Source organism: Herpailurus yagouaroundi, unplaced genomic scaffold (assembly GCF_014898765.1).
Source record: "Herpailurus yagouaroundi ecotype Mexico unplaced genomic scaffold, PumYag 162, whole genome shotgun sequence".
Classification (NCBI taxonomy): Eukaryota; Metazoa; Chordata; class Mammalia; order Carnivora; family Felidae; genus Herpailurus; species Herpailurus yagouaroundi.
Genome location: NW_024412403.1, coordinates 46,780,336 through 46,797,250, shown reverse-complemented (window position 1 = coordinate 46,797,250; position 16,915 = coordinate 46,780,336). Strand labels below are relative to the sequence as shown.

Here is a 16,915-nt window from a genome sequence, read left to right as displayed (position 1 = left end):
ACAGCCTGGTGACTGTAGTTAACAATATTCTATTATATAGTTGAAAGTTGCTAAGTATAGCTTAAAAATTGCCACCACAAGAAAAAGTTTGTAACTATATGTGGTAGTGGATGTTAAAGAAGCTTATAGTGGTAATTATTTCTCATATATATATATGTGTGTGTGTGTGTGTGTGTGTGTGTGTATGTATATATAATCATGCTGTACATATAAAACTAACACAATGTTCTAAGTCAATTATACCTCAATAAAAAAATAAGATATATCTCAAATGTTTTTTTTAAGTATAGAAAACCTTCATCCCTCATTCCTATCTTTATATCTCAGCAACCTGACAAAGGTGTCCCCCACTTTACTAAGCCACCACCTGTGGATATTCCGATACATACTCTTTTCATTTAATGAGTAAGCTCTGTTGAACTGTCTCATTCTGGGAGACATTTCTTTGGCATTGTTCCTATACAGTGGTTATCTCAAGTTTTATAATTATCTGCTGTCTTTCCATGGAGGGAACTATTTCCACCAGAGCCTAATAATAGATCTGCACTTAGATTTCAAAAGGGCTGTTCCTTAGTGCGCAGCAAGTACTTTACAATATCCCGAATGGATGCTATTTGTGTGATACTGTTGATATTTGCAAGACTCCAATCACATAACAGACACCTCTGAAATCACTTGTGACTTGGGATGATATGATTTCACAGAGATTGTTTGGGCTCAGTTTATAACTCTCTAAAAGCTTGTTTTTTCTCCCCACTCCATTAAAATTCAGATTTCTGGGGCGCCTGGGTGGCGCAGTCGTTTAAGCGTCCGACTTCAGCCAGGTCACGATCTCGCGGTCCGTGAGTTCGAGCCCCACGTCAGGTTCTGGGCTGATGGCTCGGAGCCTGGAGCCTGGAGCCTGGAGCCTGGAGCCTGTTTCCGATTCTGTGTCTCCCTCTCTCTCTGCCCCTCTCCCGTTCATGCTCTGTCTCTCTCTGTCCAAAAATAAATAAAAAAACGTTGAAAAAAAATTTTTTTTTTAAATTCAGATTTCTTTCAGTAACTCAATATAGGGATTAATAAAATGCTCAAGTACAGAATACACACTCACCAACATGTAAATAGCCTTCTTCTTATCTAGAGGTTCTGAAAAGACTGTAATTTATTCCATACTATCTGTAAAATGTCTATTGTGGTCCTAGTTCAAATTATTCTCCCAAATTTTATGGATCAGTCAAGGCCTTATATTTGAGCTGGATAGATTAACCATTTCAGATTAGTCATATGTGTCACCGCAATTCTTAATTCCTAGGTGTCTTCCTTTTCTCAGAGATAAATTATGATAGAATGTATTTTCAAAGAAATGAATAAAGTATCCTCTTTATAGGGATTAAATCTATATCTTATCTAATCAAGGTACATGGCTACACTGGAGTGATTAATTATCTCAAACATATATTGGAGCCTTTGTCAAATGAAAGAAAATTTTGATTTTCAAAGTTCTTCTGAAATTAGAATAAAAACATAAATCTGGGATGCCTAGGTGGCTCACTCGGTTGGGTGTCTGACTCTTGATTTTGGCTCAGGTCATGATCTCGCAGTTTGTGGGATCGAGCTCCATGTTGGACTCTATACTGACCATGCAGAGCCTGCTTGGGATTCTTTCCCTTTCTCTCTCTGCCCACCCCCTCTTCTCTCTCTCAGAATAAATAAACCTTGAAAAACTCATAAATCCTTGGCCAACTCTATAGTAGCATACCAATCACCTTTAGCTCACTGGACCTCTTATCAGTAGAAGTATTATTATCAGTAGAACTAAATTATTTAGACCTCAGTAGTCATAGTAAGTCATAGTAAGTCTTCATTAACTCTTTTTTCTCAGATGCCAGATAGGACCTTTATATAATTGGTCAATCAGGGATTAAAGTCCCTATTTCTATCATCTCTTAAAGCAGAAATGCATTATTGTCCTCCAAGGATTTGGTATTGTTTAATATTCACTACAGAGGAGAGTTTTCACAATTCTAAAGATTCTGTTTGTGTGGCAAATTAGAAATGGATGGAGGCAGACTTGACCTGATTAGATATTAGCAAGCAATGGTGGAGTTCTCTGGTCTCACAACATATCAAATCGAATAAAACATTCAGATAGAGGTGACATTTCTACAGGCTCTTCTTACAGTCACATACTTCAATATGTAATTTAATATAACTCTGATACCTATTACCACAGCATCATGTTATCCTCAAAGTTTTATCTTTGACCCTCCAATGTTGCCCTCTCTGTCCCTTGCTGATATCATCATGTATTGCGTTCCAGTCTGGTGATACCAGAAAACTGTTCACCATCTCAAAGCCATTCAACTTAGACCAATCATTAATCTTTAGATTTCCCTGATGATATTTTGCAAGTAGAATTCAATTCTCTTATTCTACTGCCTTAACAAATAGAGTATTCCTGCACCTTACTCACTCACTTTATTTTACCAGTACCCTTTGACATATTCCAAACAGGACTAAATAAAACAACTCTATATGGTTCTTTTTAGCAAGGTAAGTGTGGTTGCCCAAAGTGCCAGGTGTTTTCCATCTCCCAACCAGAAATTACTGTCAAATTTTATATAGCGCCTTTGCCAATTTCTTTCTTTTTCGTCCAACTTTCATGAGGCACCAAAATACTTCCATGTGGCTATACCATCATTGATTATTCCTTTTCTTTTGAAAAACACAAAACTTTCTTCTGTCACTGAGATCCAGGAAAAGGAGCTTGCTAACAAGTTTGCCATAACTGTCTGTATAGCATTTTGTTCTCCTACAAGATTGTGTAAGGGTACCAAGCATAATGAACTGTCCTTATCATTGAATTTCTCTAAAGTTTGCATTAGAGGCATTTTTCATGATTTTATTGTTTATCTATATAGAATCTAAGTTACCTGAATTTGGAACATATTTACTATCATTTCTTTTATTTATAATTAGGTGAAAAAATTGGGTGGGTAACCTTTTCAATGTAAGATTATTAGATTTCTACCTTAACCGTGGTAGTATCATTATTTGGAATGAAAAATGTATACTAAAGTCCATAGTAGTCAGGCCATTTAATTCTCTCCATTCAAACTCAATGGATTCTCTACCATTGAAATCCCAAGCCCCTTGATCATGTGGTCTGAGTATCTATACCAACAAAAACTCGTCAGGTTTCTAGTGTTTATTTGTTTGAAAGATGTCCCAATTACTTAACAGTACCCTGTCATTTCCATGGTTACCTGGTCTTGTTCTTCTCTCTCATGGACAGTGAGTATGTTGACTTCTAGGTAAATATATCTGCCAAGTAAAAAACTTCATGACTCATCTTCTATTCCATTTTATGAATACTATTGATAACCAACAAGCAATGCTTCTAGCCATTTTCCCTACTTGCTTTTGTTTATTAACCCATTCTGCTAAATCCTAGATATTTGAAACTTTATAACCTAAATTTCATTGATAAGATTTATACCCCATAATTTGCCTCAAAAAACTTCCACTATCTCAAACCAGGGATTAGTTTGTGGATATCCTAGCACCAAATCTCAAAAGAACTTCTCTACCCATCCTTCTTCACAAGGGCCATAGAATAAGACCACTGTAGTAAATTTCAAATGTAGAATGACAGTCAAATTCACAAGATGCAATAGGCTTACAGTGTTTATTTACCCAAGTTTATTGCCCAAGTTCACTTAGCTTTAAGCAAGAGTATGGAACAAGTAAAGCAGCAGCATGCATAGCAGCAACATGACAGAAGCTTTGGCTACCCCGAGAGTTTCCAAAGCTTCATTCACTGAATGCAAACTGATCTAAGTATAGATCACTCAGCACAGGGAACGTGCAAGGTTGACAGTCTCTCAGCTTAAGTAACTTGCTTGTAACCTAGCACCTAGACAGATGTTTGCCTCATGTCCATTTTTTAGTGCAGTTGCATTCCATAAAACACAGTCTATACAGTAAACAATCTTGATATACTTGACATGCCTCATGTACAACATACTTAGGAACATTTTGGATCAGCAATCAGTTCATACCAGCCTCAGCAAGAATCTAATTTATCCCAAGTCAATGCATCTATTGAGTTTGCATCGCAAGAGTGTATAAATGTCAGGGCCTTAGAAGGCCCTCCAACTGGAGTAAAAGATTACAGTTCAGTTCTTAACCCTTTATTTCCAAGATAATACAACATAATACCTGGGATATTATTGAAAATAATCTTGATAAAATCATCTGTTACTTGTGCACTTATAAGGTTGTAAGAGTGTAAATATCATAACACATAGTTGCCTTTGCAGATACTTCAAGCAAAACATGTACCATGTACGTTCATTAAGAAATAAGTATATTTCATTTACATAAATAATAAATAGTACTTAGGGATTACTTTAAAAAGACCAATAGTAAATTCTAGAAAAGAGGTTTTACTTTAAAAGAAAATAAAAATGTTAAACAGACTTAGTTTACAGTGTTTGCAAAATGAGTCACAAATACTGTGGAATTGCTGAAAATTAACTTATAAGTACAGGTGGCTTTTAAACAGAATAAACGTAATCATCTGGAATATTTTTAAAAGAAATTTTTGTCACTGGGGACCAACCAGAATTAGTCTTAAGACCATACAAACACGTTGACTTTTTCCAATAATGTATGAGAAATAAATTTAAGTGATAGGAGATATTTATTATATGCCTCCATTTTTAGATAATACTTTTAGTCTATTTGTTGGAACTATTGACAAGATCTAATGTGTTTTAAAACCACTAGAACAGGCATATTTTCATTCTTTAACTTCAACTTAATTCTTATTTTCAATAATGGCTTTTCCTAAGTGAATGTGCTCAAAAAAGAAAAAAAAAAACAGATTGTTCAAGGAATATAATTGTTTTGCCAAAAGAAGAGTTGAATCACTTATGTCTATAAAAGTCTAAAATAAATTTAAAAATATATATGCTTTAAGTGATCATGTCTCTGAATTGGACGTAAATCAGTAGGAGAGAATTCACTGACACAGTTTTCACCCATATCTACATCCTAAGTGAGGTTCTTGTCTCTGATCCAGGCTCCTTGCCTCTGCCCAGTCAGCTTCTACTAAAACTGATAGGAAAGTAATGCAACCACAAGGCTAATCTCTGAAATTGCCTTTTATTGCACTCAAATATTCCTAAGCTTATAAATTGCTGAATATCATGCTATATGCAGTATCCCTGATACTGTATGTGGAGTTATAGCTATGGAGTTATAACTATGAGCTGTGAGTAACTTTGTTACTTCATTCTTTTTTTTTTTTTCCAACGTTTATTTATTTTTGGGACAGAGAGAGACAGAGCATGAACGGGGGAGGGGCAGAGAGAGAGGGAAACACAGAATCAGAAACAGGCTCCAGGCTCTGAGCCATCAGCCCAGAGCCTGACACGGGGCTCGAACTCACAGACCGTGAGATCGTGACCTGGCTGAAGTCGGACGCTCAACGGACTGCGCCACCCAGACGCCCCATTACTTCATTCTTTAACTCATGCCAGCTTCCATTTTCTTCCTGATATCCACAAATTTCTGTAGAACTTTTCATTTTGCCAAGAAGCAGAATTTTACTTTATCAGTCGACCAGAGTTACTGGGTATGGCAGAAAACAACAAAGCCTTATTAATTTGCAGGTCCAGAGCAATGGGCTGGGCTCACTCATGAACTAAATGACGAATTCTATATGCCAATTTTCTGTAACTATCTGGAATTTTGGAAGGCCCTAGAAAACAACTAATTTGCAAAAGCTAAATGTTCAGATAAAAATAAAGTGCAATGTGTCTAAGTAAGCTAATTATATAGGTAATGTCCCAAACTGGACCCATATCCAAGGAAGCATAATCAGAAGCTGGGATGCTTCACACAGAGCTTATGGAGTCCCCTGACCATTAGCCTTCTGGTGAAATGGCAGAGTCGTGACTTATCTATAGGACTTGGGGCTTTTATCAGCAGAAGGTAAAACAGAAACATTTTGAAAATTGTCTGGCCACTATTTATTTCTTCATTATTCTTCTCAAGGCACCTATAACCTCTTTGTTCCTCAAGCTGTAAATAAAAGGATTTAGCATAGGAATTATTATTGTGTAAAATAAAGAATAAATTTTATCATGATCTTCAGTGTAGCCAGACCCAGGACGCACATACATGAAGAAGAGAGTGCCATAGAACAAAGAGACAGAGAGAAGGTGGGCACTGCACGTGGAGAAGGCTCTGCTCCTGCCCTTTTCAGACTTCTTTTTCAGGATGGCAAAGAGGACACGGGTATAAGACACCATGATGGTCGTAAAAGTGAAGACTTGTACAAAGGCGGAAAAGACTAAAACCAGAAGTGTATTAACTGTAGGATCAGTGCAAGAAATTTTGAAAAGTTGTATAATTTCACAGTAGAAACAATGTATTTCATTGGACCTGCAGAAAGTTAATCTAAATAACAAACCCACATGAATTGCTGAATGTAGAAAACCAATAAAATATGAAACGCCAATGAACTGAGTACAAAGGTTATTGGACATCATGACTGGATAAAGCAAAGGGTTGCAAATGGCTACATAGCGGTCATAGGCCATCACTACCAGGAGGAAGCACTCTGTGGTGGCACTGGAACCAAAAATGTAAAACTGAGCCAGACAGTCAGAAAGAGATATCACATGATTCTTGGATAAAAAATTTACAAGCATCCTGGGAGTTACAGAGGATGAAGTACAGGCATCTGCAAAGGCCAAACTGCCGAGGAATAAGTACATGGGGTTGTGAAGGTGGGTGTCCTTCCAGATGAGAGCAACCAGACCAAGGTTGCCCACCATGGTGGTGAGATAGATGACCAAGAACACCAGGAACAGGGGGACCTGCAGCCCTGGAAGATCTGTAAGTCCCATGAGAACAAACTCCGTCACCTGTGTCTTATTTTCTTCTGCCATAGAAGAAAATGACCTGGCCAGTCAGTAAAATAAAAGAATTAAGTGTGGAAACAGTCACAAAAGAATCATAAAAAGCAGTGTAGTTTTGTGTAACTAATATATTTGTAAGAGATCCTCTCATTTAATTAGTAATTTTGTTTATTTTTACCTTTGTCTACTTTTATATACATGCAGAAATTTCCATAATAAAAACGATAATTGATTATTCACCTAAAGTAACAAGTAAACTTAATGAAAATCCTTTTCAATCTAACAGAGGTTTTAAGAACTATATATGGATAATAGAAATGAAGTTTATAGCACTGGGTTTTCTGGAATAAGAGTAGAGGTAGAAATGAGGGAAGTACAAGAGAGAGAAAGAGAGAAATCAAAGTAAGAGTTCTGGGGTGCCTGGGTAGCTCACTCAGGTGGCGCAACTCATAATTTCAGCTCAGATTATGATCTCATGGTTGGTGGGTTCGAGCCCCACGTCAGGCTCTGAGCTGACAGTGCGGAGCCTGCTTGGGACTTTCTCTCTCTGCACCTCTCTCTCTCTTTGTCAAAATAAATAAATAAACAAACAAACAAAAAGAGTTCTGTGAGAACAGCAACATACATATTATGATCTCTTTCACATGAAATTGTGTGATTTATTTGTGCATATATCTATATACACCAATGTACAGACATAAAAAGATGAGTAAAAGAATAGTCTCCAGCATGTTAATGGAGAAAGGAAACAAGAATGATGATATCCTATTGTTTTCTTTTTTTTTTTTTAATTTTTTTTTTCAAAGTTTATTTATTTTTGGGACAAAGAGAGACAGAGCGTGAACGGGGGAGGGGCAGAGAGAGAGGGAGACACAGAATCGGAAACAGGCTCCAGGCTCTGAGCCATCAGCCCAGAGCCTGACGCGGGGCTCGAACTCACGGACCGCGAGATCGTGACCTGGCTGAAGTTGGACGCCCAACCGACTGCGCCACCCAGGCGCCCCTTGTTTTCTTTTTTAAGGAGATGTTTTGGCACTGAAAATTACATTGTAAAATTAAGATCTAATCATCCCTAAATTTTTGTACAGAAATAGCCTTCATGGAAATTAGCATTTTCTTTTGGAAATTGTCAGTGGGAGCCAACCATTGGCCATTGAGAGTAGATATGATTTTTTTTATATATTCCAAAGTTATCTGTAATTGTATAAGATAGGGATTCAAATAGAACAACAGAGTTTTTTAGACTTTTTTTGCAATTTTAGTAATTTTTTTTATTAAATTTATTTCTGCATACTTATTGTTTAGTCACTGTTGTGAATATAACATTTGCTGTCTGCATGAAGTAATGACATTGATTTTTTTCATGATTGGTAGTCTCTGAAAGAACTCTAAAAAAGAGTTTTCCAGTGAATATAGATCCCTTTAGATTACCATAAAAAGAAAAATAAATACATTCAGGTATACAGATTATATTATTTTCCTGTATGAAAAAACATTTTAATAATTTTATAGTCATATTTCTCAATACTGATGGAACATAAAATTTTTTTTACCATGAGAATATATTAGAAAAACTGAGTTTGTCTAATGTAGAACTAGGACTAAAGAGTCTTTAGATTTTGAGATATTATTCTATCTTCACTAAAAACATAAGTTTAAGAATTTTTACTTTTGAATATATACTCACAAGGAACCCTAATATGTACAACACAGGCAAAAATATTAGTTGAAAATTAAGAACTTAAGAGATTTTTGCCCTGCATAACCTGGCCCAACTTTCTTTATAACCTCAAATAACCAAATGTTTGTTATTCCTAGTTTTAGTTCCTACAGTGTGTAATTTGGCCAAGAATTAGTAATCTCTGTGAATTTTGTCTCAAGAGGTATGTGATAAGTAATACAAGGAGATTTTTGAGGTTATTACCAGTGATTTCATGAGACTTTTGAGGTTACTACTCATGATTTCATGAAATTAAAGAATTTTTATTATACTCAGACACAAAACTTAAGCCAGAATTTCTCATTCTGAAAAAATTACAAATAAGTTACATTTGAGCTTATAGCTTATGTCTCAATTAAGAAAACTTCACAAAATGAAGTGAACCCTGAATTTTTATCACTATTATTGAGTTTCTCTATTTTTTATTTTTCTATTAATCAAAGTTTATTATTTAAAAACTCCCCAAATGTGTTATCTACAGAATAAAAATTCTAACTGAAAATACATGTTCAGACAGACATTTGCTTCTGTCTAGATTTTCATTGCTGATTTAAAAAGGCAAAAAGCCTGTCTAGGATTTTTATTTCTTACTTAGATGTTTGTTATTATACAGACATATTACAACATTATATTAAGGAAGTTTATGAAAATCTCTGCACTCTCACCTACTTCCTGTAAATCATGGGAAATTGGAAATGTCCCGGTTTTCTTGAAGTAACACAAAAGGTACAGAAATGAAGCAGTATTATTTATGCATTGATTTTCCTTGGAAACTCCAAACTGGAGGGAGATAGCATTTCTTCCTTCTATCTGCAAATCTGTTCTTTAAAAAAATCTGAAATTCCCTTAATGCTTCCAAAGGATTCCCAGTAGAATGAAGTCAAAGTTGTTCTAGTGGGCCTTGTGAGCTAATCATCAAATTATCTATACACAACTAGTTACAACAATTAAAGCACACATTGTGTCTTAAGCGTTCACTGTAGGGGTATATTTATAAAACGTCACTGAATGGAGTTTGAATAAGCTTGTTTTCCTTCCTCTTATGTCTTTTAATGATCCTGCTATCCAACTCCCTACTTGTCCACTTGGAAATCCCAAAGGTATATTAGAATTAACATGTCCAGATCTAAAATTAAGATCTTTCTCTAATCCACTCCCAAACCTGGTATTCTTCCAATGTTCCCTGTCTCAGGGAATAGGGTCACCAAATAAGTATTTGTGCACACCGTAAACATATTCATGAAACTAGCCTCTCCCTCAATTCTATGTTTTTGATGATGGCCTCTAGATTTTATGTACTAGAGATGTCTTAAAACCAACAATTTCTATTTGTACAGTTAATCCTAAAATCCATCATGATGCATTCATCTCTTGCCTGGGTTTATTAAGTGACCTCATAACTACACTATCTGCATCTGCTAACACTGGCTTCCAGTCCATTTTCCACACTGACACCAGACTGATTTTTATAATATGTACACCATTTCACTATCATCCATTACACACACACTCTCCCCACTTGACATGTATAAATAACTCATTCTACATTGACTAACAACTCAAATTGTTAACCCTAAATATCCATGTCCTTACACTGAGGGAGTAGACCCAATAACTAACTGTATACAATTGAGGAGGTGTTTGTTTGTTTTTTTGCAGTGTGTGTGTGTGTGTGTGTGTGTGTGTGTGTGTGTGTGTGTATAATTTATAGTAACACTAATTACACTTACAAATAATAACCAATATTTTAGTGGATCGACATAATAGAAGTTTAGTTCTCCTTTATGATAAGTATGAAGCACATGGTCTTAATTGAATAACTATTCTATTCCATTTGATGATTCGGAGTCCCATACTCTTTCCAACTTGTCTCTCAAGCATCTTCCACACCTGACTTCTTTCAGGGTTTGTGTTTTCATTTGGATAAAGCTAGAAGGGGAAAGCACAGGAGATTCCAAACGTGAGGTGCTTATGAGCCAGAAATGTAAGTGATACACATCATTTGCAAACCTAAACTCAATCACATTACTACAGTCAACTGAAGACAGAGGCTGTGTGTCTAGGATGAAAAGAAAATGGATTTGGTGATCACCTAACAGTTTCTGCCACTGAGTCTACTACAGTTTCTGATTATCATTTACCTGTTTTACCCTTCTTCCCACATAGACAATACTTTCAGCATTTTCCCAAGGGAGTCAAACCCAATTCCCGTATAACCTATATTCTAAGAAAAAGCTAGGATCTCCAGTTGATAATCTGGTCTCTCTATCAAATCTAGCTATAGCTGTTCTTTGTCTAGGAACCAAGAATTTTTAAAATATATTATTTTGCCATGTGTTATAATTATACACTGCCAATAAACAATTTTTGTAGGATTTATCTGCCATTTTATGGAGTACATGAACTTTGGAAATGTATCCAGAGTATTTATCAACATGATAGTGTCAATATAAATGAACCAGCTTGCTGTTCTACAAAATGTCCCCCAAATAAATTTTCCTTCTGTCTTCCCAACCCATTACATTCTCTTCTTAGTAAACTTTACTCCACTAAAAAGACTCTTTTTGAGGGATCTACCCACTTGTGAGAAGACCTCTGTCCTTAATCTGATTTTCTGTGTTACAGACTGTGTTACAGACTGTCAAAGTTTGGCTAAGTAAACCTAGATATTGGATGAAAGTCTTTCCTCCTGTTAGGAAGCTGTCCCCGCCCCTGTATTTAGCCTGTCTCTATTCCAGGGATCTCAGCTACATGGTCAGCAAGGCTACCCTTGTGTATGTCTAAATATAGGGTGGGTCAGAAATATCTGGAGATTAAGCAATTGTCTCTGATAAGGTGTCAGAAAGTGTAGAATTTCACCCCAAACCCTATTTCTCTTGAGTGTTCTTCTCTCCCACATGTTCACTCCCACTCCCAAGTTGTAGCCCCATCTATGCCTCACCTGTCTGGCTTGAGTGGAAACAATTGCTGGATGAGCTGATTGTTGGACGATTAGTATGCCTTCACTTGCTAATTTTGTCAGATTTCTCACATTGGCCTTGGCTTCTGCCTGACAAGCTTTAGGCTCTCTTTTAGACTTGGCTAGAGACTCTGGTCATGTCCTCCCACATCTGGTCTTCACAAATATGTCCCAGGCTACCTCTGTGAACTGAGTTATCACTGTTGGAATTGGGCTGTTCTCATGAAAAAGTGACACTCAAACATTCAGAGTCCAAGAAGGGGACTTAATTGTTTGGCTGTTAACTTGCTATCTCCCATTCTTTCTATCATGAGGTCATGTCCTCAGCCTGGAGATGACCGAGATCTGTAATTCTAGTCAATGATTTGTTGAACAATCCATGGAACAGGTATAGAATATCCACCACTACATGGAAGAAAAGAAATTAATTTACATCTTTTTCACCTTTGTCTCTGAGATGGCATATAAAAATATGGGGGGGGGGAGGTAGCATGTGACATGTGATGTTGGGAGTGGGAGGAAAGTCCCTAGGACCTTCGGTCCTACTAATATCCTCACACTCTTATAGACTGTTCATTTGTTCAGCTTTTGCAGCCGAAGTCAAGGCCTGTTGGAACTTGTGATCTGGTCTCTCTTGAATGGAACAGGGCTTGACTATCCTGAAAGGCTTTCTGCCTCTCCTAACTCTCTTAGGGTGTCTATTATACCCTCTATCTACATGCCCTAGTCCATCCTTTAACATTACTTTTCAGGAGTGTGTCTCCCAGCCAGTTTCAGATACGCAGGAATTTCCAGGTGCTGGCCATGCAATGCAGTGAGGGGAAGCAGCCTCTAAGCTAAACATCAAGGCTCTCCTGCCTTCACACACTTCAGGATGAAGTTCATTTTGATGTAGCCAAATAAGGAAGGAGAAGAGCAAGAAATTTTTTTTCCAGTGCCCTAACTGGCAATCTAGGAAGAAGTTCCTCTCTTCTAAGGCTGTCTGTGTGGTAGGCAAAATAATGGCCATCAAAGATATGAATGTGTAAATATGTTAGGTTGCATGGAAAGAGGTTATTAATCTTGCAGGTAGAGTTACATTTGCCCATAAGCTGACCTTAAAATAGGGAGATTATTCCGCATTATCTGGAGAGGTCCAATGCAATCACAAAGGTCATTAAAGTGGAAGAGGGAGGCAGAAGAGCCAGAGTCTAAAGACTAAACTGTGACTACAGAAGACAGGCACCGAGAGATGCAACACTGCTGGCTTTGAAGGGGCCCATGAGTTAAAGGATGTAGGCAGCTTCTAGAAGCTGGAAAAGGGGAGGAAGTAAAGTCTCACCCACAGCTTCCAAAAGGGAATTCACCCTGCCAACACCTTGATTTTCATTCAATGAGATTCATGTCAGACTTCTGCGTTACAGAGCTAATGTAATAAATCTGTATTGTTTTAAGCCACTGTTCATGGCTATTTGTTAAAACAGCAGTAGAAAACACACTACTTCATACTATCAATTTGCCCCCTGCCTTCCAAATCCCAGTCCTCTCCAGAGGGAGACATTAAAACCTGCAAGTCTGATTCTTCTTTCACTATTGCCATCTTCTGTCTTTCCCCTAATCTCCCAGGTCCACAAGAGGTGAGCTTGTCCCCTTTAATGACATGTCTTCTTTGTAACAAAGTAGCAAGTTTAAGACCCTCTAGTCGTAGAAAAAAAAATAAGAAAAACAAGAAGAGGTGAGTTCACCAAACCTGGAATATCTCTGGTGAAAAGGAAGTAAATAAATTTAGAAAGTCTCCTCTTAAAGAATCTCTAAAAAGTCAAGTACTAGCTTTTTCCAACCTTAAACACCATGAAAACAAACACAATAAAATGGGATATTTAAATTGCATAGCTTAACATTTGCCAAAAAAATTATCCCCATGGACCATGGAACTCACTATGGCTGTTTCTCCAGGGGGCCTGTGAAGATGGCAGTCCTGCTATGTATCAACACGTGCTGACAAAACCACAGAAGAATGTACCAATCTGCTGCTGGGTTATACCCCACCTTAGTGACAGCTCTGTTAGAAAAAATAAAGATGACAGAGAACATCTATACATTGACAGACAACCATGATACACAGCCAATACTTAAAAAAAGTTTCGCCACTGGCCTTGACTGTGGAGAGGTGGAGACAGAAACTTAACAGATGCTTGGCACCCATAGAGAGAAGTGTGGTTCCAATGAGCCCATAGAGCAGAAGACAGAGCTTAGGTGCAGTGAGAGGAGCAGGTCTGAGGAAATGAAGCCCCAAACCCCAAACACACGGTAGTGAAGCCAGTGGGCCCCACCTCACATTTTGTTGTTCAATGACTCAACAAACTGTTTCTATCCTCAAATCGAAATAATAGACCAGGTGTTAGAGGGATGTGTCATGTATATGGGGATATCTTTTCTTGTTTTTCACTAGGGTATTCGCAAGGCCATCCGTAATAAAGTCAGGAGACCAAAGAGGCCGCAGGGCCAGATGGAAAACACAGGTAACATTTGTAAGGAAAAGATCAAGCACACCTGCTACTTCAGGTAGTTATCAATTACAGGGGGAAAAAGTATTCAACTGGTATTTCTGTTCTGGAAACAAGGTTCTCAGTGACATTACTCAATAAATTAAAAAGAAATTTTTAAAGAACTCAGAGCTATTCACTATATTGCAGGAAAAGAGATTATTTTAAGTAATTAATTGCTTGATTTTCATATCTTTCATTGAATTCCATGCAAATGCAAGTTAATATTCAACATTGTAAATGTCCCAGATATATTACATTAAATGCCTCAAGAAGAATTAGTGTCATATTTAGTCTAACAGTATTACGTTGGTGCACATAGCGTTTGCATAGTTATAAACATCTATCAAAGATATTTATATCTATAAAATCTTGAAAATTACTTAGTCAAGAATTATCTAGGAGGGCTTGAGCAGTGTTTAAAGAGGATTTACATATGCTAATTCTTCCTGTAAAAGAATATAAGTTCAAAAAGTTTTAAAATGTGTGTATCTGGAAGCACAAAAGCTCATTCAAATTACAAAGACATAGTAATTTGGAGATTTCTGTTTTATTTTTATCTTTGAGGATGGATTAAAAACAACAACAACACAAAGTAAACGGAGCCTGTCTTTACCTTGCTCATTAATAATTTTGATGATCACAACTTATGATGAAGAAAAGTCTACTCTAAATTTTTTATTCATTCATTTAATGATTATAGATTAAGTCCCCACTACACGCAAAACCCAAGGACACATTATGCTTTATTTAAACAGAATGAGATTTAAGGAATAATGAAAGCTTTCCCCAAATATTTCTTTATCACTTTTCTCAATGCACCTAAAACTTCCTTGTTTCTTAGGCTATAAATAAAGGGGTTTAGCAGGGGGATTATAACCGTGTAGAACAATGAATACATTTTATCCTGATATTGATCTGGCCCAGACCCAGGACGCACATACATGAAGAAGAGAGTGCCATAGAACAAAGAGACAGAGAGCAGGTGGGCGCTGCACGTGGAGAAGGCTCTGCTCCTGCCCTTTTCAGACTTCTTTTTCAGGATGGCAAAGAGGACACGGGTATAAGACACCATGATGGTCGTAAAAGTAAAAGCTTGTATACAAGCAGCAAAAATAAAAATCACCAATGCATTAAGAGATGGGTCAGTGCAAGAAATTGTATACAATGACAAAATTTCACAGTAGAAATGAGGTATTATATTGGACCTGCAGAAGGTTAATCTAAACAATAATCCCACATGAATGACGGGATGCAGAAAACCAATCGCATATGACACACTTATCAACCAGGTACAGAGTCGGTTGGACATCACCACTGGATAAAGCAAGGGGTTGCATATGGCTGCGTAGCGGTCATAGGCCATCACTACCAAGAGGAAACACTCTGTGGTGGCACTGGAACCAAAAAAATAATACTGGGCCATGCACTCAAAGAGGGATATCACTTGACTTTTGTCTAAGATGCTGACAAACATCCTGGGAGTCACAGAGGATGAGGAACAAGCATCTGCAAAGGCCAAACTGCCAAGGAATAAGTACATGGGAGTGTGAAGATGAGGGTCCTTCCAGATGAGGAAAATCAGTCCGAGGTTGCCCACCATGGTGGTGAGATAGATGACCAAGAACGCCAGGAACAGGGGAACCTGCATCCCTGGACAATCTGTCAGTCCTGTGAGAACAAACTCCGTCACCTGCGTCTTGTTTGCCTCCATCATATCCACTCAGGCTGTTTCCTGCAATAACAGAATAGATAAAGGAAAAAATGAACAAAGATCGTGAAAACTGGTATTATATGACAAAGTCATATTCCTGTATTTCAGATGGCCCTTACTCAACAAATAGTAAAGCTTAGAGCTTCTCTTGTTTAAAACACACTAATGATAATAAATATAGATAATTTCAAGAGTAAAGGCTTGATAAAAAGGCTTTTAAAATATATATAGTATTACATGAAAGATGATAGAGACACTCATTCAGGTTCAGATGTAGTTTCACCTTTTCTCAGGAACTCCTTCATGTCTTTTTTATTGAATGAAAACTGAACTCTCTTTGGTATTGGTGATATATATCATTCTTTCCAAGAGATTACTGTATAGACTAATAAGACAGTAAGTTACAATCCCATTTCAGCTGTTCTATGTCCATTACTATTATGTTATTTGATTGTATATTCATCAAAATCTCCTCAAATTCCTAACAGATCCTTTTGATTATACATTCTTCCAAGCCACTCCAAATTTCTAATGGAATCTTTAATTTTCCCAATAAATTGTCCAATGTGAACATATGCGTTCAGTCAATAAATATGTATTTAGTGCCTTCTACATTACAGCACTATCATTCTTAGCTCAGTCACACATAGATCTTCTAATTCTGGTGCTGCACTCAAGATGCTAAAATAATCACTCTTTCAAGACTAGAGAAGAAACAAAAACACTAGCCAGCTTATTTGCACATTTGGAATAGATCCAAGAGCTCCCATTCAACATGCCAATGTAGACAATTATGTGGTTAACCAAGAATGTTTTTAATATTTCAGAGGCTCATAATTATAAAATGATTGGAAGGATTTTTCTTTTCCTGTACTTTTGGGGATTACAAACAGGACTATCAAAGTCAGGGTGGAATGAAACATTACAAATGGCCCCAAAGTAGGAAAAATAACCAGTGTTTTTGAAAAGGTGGATTCAATTTAAATAGTAAAAATTATAAATTTTGTTTAAAAGGCAAATCAAATGAGAAAAGATGAACCACAGTAATAAGTAATGACTAACATAAAGACAGCAGTCAAGGCA

At 36.9% G+C, this 16,915-nt stretch overlaps 2 protein-coding genes across 2 annotated transcripts; both read right to left on the bottom strand.

The window, feature by feature from the left end:
- Positions 1-6,020: 6,020 nt before the first annotated feature.
- On the bottom strand, positions 6,021-6,944 carry LOC121035786 (olfactory receptor 5AC1-like). Its single transcript, XM_040483639.1, has one exon. The coding sequence runs from the start codon at positions 6,942-6,944 to the stop codon at positions 6,021-6,023; it is 924 nt and encodes a 307-aa protein (XP_040339573.1).
- A 7,940-nt stretch (positions 6,945-14,884) lies between these two features.
- On the bottom strand, positions 14,885-15,835 carry LOC121036499 (olfactory receptor 5AC1-like). The gene has a single exon (XM_040485018.1). It carries the CDS (start codon positions 15,833-15,835, stop codon positions 14,885-14,887), a length of 951 nt encoding a protein of 316 aa, XP_040340952.1.
- Between the last annotated feature and the right edge of the window lie 1,080 nt (positions 15,836-16,915).

Coding starts and splice junctions, on each gene's coding strand:
- LOC121036499 (XM_040485018.1), bottom strand. CDS start 15,835: ATGATGGAGGCAAACAAGACGCAGGTGACGGAGTTTGTTCTCACAGGA.
- LOC121035786 (XM_040483639.1), bottom strand. CDS start 6,944: ATGGCAGAAGAAAATAAGACACAGGTGACGGAGTTTGTTCTCATGGGA.